This window comes from Cariama cristata, unplaced genomic scaffold (assembly GCF_000690535.1).
Source record: "Cariama cristata isolate BGI_N322 unplaced genomic scaffold, ASM69053v1 scaffold25021, whole genome shotgun sequence".
In the NCBI taxonomy this organism is placed as follows: Eukaryota; Metazoa; Chordata; class Aves; order Cariamiformes; family Cariamidae; genus Cariama; species Cariama cristata.
Window position 1 is genome coordinate 3929 of NW_009600170.1, and position 3519 is coordinate 7447.

At 58.5% G+C, this 3519-nt stretch overlaps 1 protein-coding gene across 1 annotated transcript; it reads left to right on the forward strand.

Moving 5' to 3' along the window:
* The first annotated feature begins 440 nt into the window (after positions 1-440).
* Positions 441-2062, forward strand: LOC104169127 (delta-type opioid receptor-like). Its single transcript, XM_009709947.1, has 2 exons — positions 441-787; positions 1497-2062. Exons 1-2 carry the CDS (start codon positions 448-450, stop codon positions 2027-2029), a joined length of 873 nt encoding a protein of 290 aa, XP_009708249.1. The 5' UTR covers positions 441-447; the 3' UTR covers positions 2030-2062.
* The last annotated feature ends 1457 nt before the right edge of the window (positions 2063-3519 follow it).

Consider the following 3519-nt stretch of genomic DNA (forward strand, 5'->3'; position numbering starts at 1 on the left):
AAATGTCTTCAGATTTCTTTTGAATAAAGGCAGCCATGGGAATGAGTGTCACCTCGCTGGGCAGGTAAGGGACAACCCCTTCGGCAGGGTCCAAGCCGTGTTCTGCAGGTGCTTGGTAAGGTCCCAGCTCAGCACGTGGGAGCGCAACCCCGTGCTCAGGCACTGGGACTTCACCACACGCTAAACCCACGCACGAACACAAGGACTTTCTCAACGTGCTCCCCGGTCCATCTGGAAAGGCGCTGAGCACATCGGTGCTGCAGAAGGGCGCGTCCCAAGCACGTCCCTTTGCCCACCGAGGGTGACGGCACCTTGCAAGCAGCCAGGGAAAGCCCGGCTGTGCCCTTTCCTCGTCATATTGAGCGTGCACACACGTACGTGGGCATGGTAAGGCAGCCCTGACCACCTGTAAGGGCTCCCTTCTCTGTCACCCCCAGGTACACCAAGATGAAGACAGCCACCAACATCTACATCTTCAACTTGGCCCTAGCAGACGCGTTGGCCACCAGCACCTTGCCCTTCCAGAGCGCCAAGTACCTGATGGAGACCTGGCCCTTCGGGGAGCTGCTCTGCAAAGTCGTGCTCTCCATTGACTACTACAACATGTTCACCAGTATCTTCACCCTCACCATGATGAGTGTGGACCGCTACGTCGCCGTGTGTCACCCGGTCAAGGCCCTGGACTTCCGCACGCCGGCCAAGGCCAAGGTCATCAATGTCTGCATCTGGGTGCTCTCTTCTCTCATCGGGGTGCCCATCATGGCCATGGCGGTCACCAAGTCAAAAGGCAAGTGGCTTCTGGGGAAAGGTCCCTCCTGGCCCATCTGTCCATCCTGGGGGTGACGAGGCAAACCCAACCCACCCGGTTTGAGCTCAGTGATGGGCACCCCTCCATGGGACCATAAGCACGCCCTGCCATGGAAAAATGATCACGGTGTTATTTTTCCATCTTGGCTGCAGAGGTTGGAAACTGTCCCAGAAATTGTCCTCCCGCTTCCCCATCTCCAGCCCAACCAGTGCCCCTCTCCCCAGCTCCTGGGGTGCAAATCAGGTGCCTAAAACCACCCCCAGTAGCATTGCCAAGTCCCCAGCTGGCCCCACACTAAGATCCACAGCTCCCGTGGGAGAACACCAGCCCTTGGGGGCTAGGAAAGCTCTGGGCATCTTGAGGAAGTGGACGGGTTTCAGTGGAAGGGGACATGGGGACGTGTCCACCATGGGGCTTGGGAGGAGACAGCGTGGGGATGGCCCAGGAGGTTCTGCAAGGGAACAAGTCCCTGGGTCCCTGCACCCACCGCGTCCCCTCGGCAGCCCGTGGGCAGGGGGTTGGTGGCACAAAGCTCCTGGGGACTCTCTGCAAAGAGCGGGCAGGTGGGCATGCATCTCCTTGTGTTTTTAACAAGCGTGGACGTGCCCACCATGACCGAGCAGAAAGCAGAGAGTATTCACAGCAGACACCCCACCGACTCCCTCTTTGATCGTCCTCTCTCCCGCAGACGGGATGGTGCTGTGCACGCTCCAGTTCCCCGATCCTCCCATCTACTGGGACACCGTGACCAAGATCTGCGTCTTCATCTTCGCCTTCATGGTCCCCATCTTGGTCATCACCATCTGCTACGGGTTGATGATCCTTCGCCTGAAAAGCGTCCGCCTTCTCTCGGGCTCCAAGGAGAAAGACCGCAACTTGCGGCGCATCACACGCATGGTACTGGTGGTGGTGGCAGCCTTCATCATCTGCTGGACGCCCATCCACATCTTCGTCATCGTCTGGACGCTGGTGGACATAGACAAGAAGAACCCCTACGTGGTGGCCAGCCTGCATTTCTGCATCGCCCTGGGTTACACCAACAGCAGCCTCAACCCCGTCCTTTACGCTTTCCTGGATGAAAATTTCAAGAGGTGTTTCCGAGAGTTTTGCCTGCCCTTCCGAGCCCGCGTGGACCAGAACAGCTTCTCCCGTGCCAGAAACACCACGCGGGAACGCGTCTCCACCTGCACCCCTTCCGAAGCTCACAACAAGCCGGCATGACTAGACGTGGGCAGCCTCCAACGGGGCTGCCGGGACCACGGAGGGGATGACCTGCGCTCGGAAGTCACCCAGGTCACCACCACGGAGTTCTAGCAGAGCGGCGGTCCGGGCACTGCTCGGTAACGCCGTTGGGTTTCCCTTCAGACTGACAGCAAGTGACTGCAAAGAGTTTTTTTCATCCTGAAGAACCAAGGATGGGGAAATTGGGACTCACCAAGTGATGGAGGGAGAGGAGCGAAACAAGAGGTAACCTGGGCAGAGCTGCTCTGCTGCTGCTCCCACCGTGGCCGGGGACAATCGGCAGCCCCGTACACCCCAGAAGGGTTATCGCCCTCCAACAGACGGCTATCGGCAAAGCCTAACCATCCTGGGACACCGTGATGGCAACGACCACGGGCTTCTCCTCCTGCATGGGCCAAGGTGGCACCACAGCCCATGGCAAGAGGGGAAACGCTCCCGTGGCAGAAGGGGACTGTGCCAAGGGGGGGTGATGCCACATCACGGGCCCTCACTCCCTCCCCCTCTGAGCTGTGTCCAGAAAACAGCCAAAGGTGGGAAGAGAAAACAATTCTGCTTCAGAGACACTGCTACCAAAGAGCTCCAGATCCAGAGTAAAAATTTTACTGGAGTTCTTCAAACTGGGACTACCCCCCGGAGGACAACTTTCTACTGATAATGTCACGACTGTATTGTTTAGAGACTTCGGACTGCCACAGGGCAGCCCTGGACACAGATGTGATGCTGGAAACACGGATACGGCCAGGGGAAGGGTTGGGGGACGGAGCAGGGCACGTCCCAAGCTCACATCGCGTCTACGTGCCCGCCGCCACGTTCCCCTGCTCCAGCATCCATCAAGGTGACAGGGAATTGCTCCTCACCCATCTGCCTCCGAAGACATTAAGCCCGAGAAAGATCTCATTAAGCGAGCAATTTGTGGGGACTCGAGGAGCTTCTCACCATGCTAAAACAATTAGGGCGGACTCGGGGGCAGCCCTGCGAGAGCTCTCTGGATGAGCAACGGCGCTGCCCAGGTTTCCTTTGGCAAAGCCAAAACCGAGAGGACGGGTTTGGTTTTGTGTTTTTTTTTTTTTTTTTAGTAGAAGATGGGAAAAACATCACCATCATCTCATAATTCCCCGAGCAGGGACAGAGAGTCGTGCAAGCCCTGAGAAAGGACCCACAGCCCGCAAGAGGCAGAGATTTGGGGATCTCATGCCCGGCGCTCATCCGGACGGAGCAGCCATCCCTCCGAAGAGGCGGCGGGGCTCCGAGGCAACGCATCCTGCAGGAGCCACTGGCCAGGGACCTCTGGACCACGTTATCTGTCACTAAATGATGATTGATGGGTCCTCCCGGCCTTCCACCCCCTGAATCCCCCCCCTGCCAGCCCCGCGCCGGCTGCGAGCAGCATCCGGGAGCTGCGACTTTTCCTGCCTCTCACCTTCCCACCGCCGCGGTTGTGGCCAGGGGGTCCAACAGCCCGAGGAGGA

Bases quoted from the DNA above. Each gene is read 5' to 3' on its own strand.
- LOC104169127 (XM_009709947.1), top strand. From the start codon at position 448: ATGAAGACAGCCACCAACATCTACATCTTCAACTTGGCCCTAGCAGAC. The intron at 788-1,496 runs GCAAGTGGCTTC...TCTCTCCCGCAG, and splicing joins GGCGGTCACCAAGTCAAAAG to ACGGGATGGTGCTGTGCACG.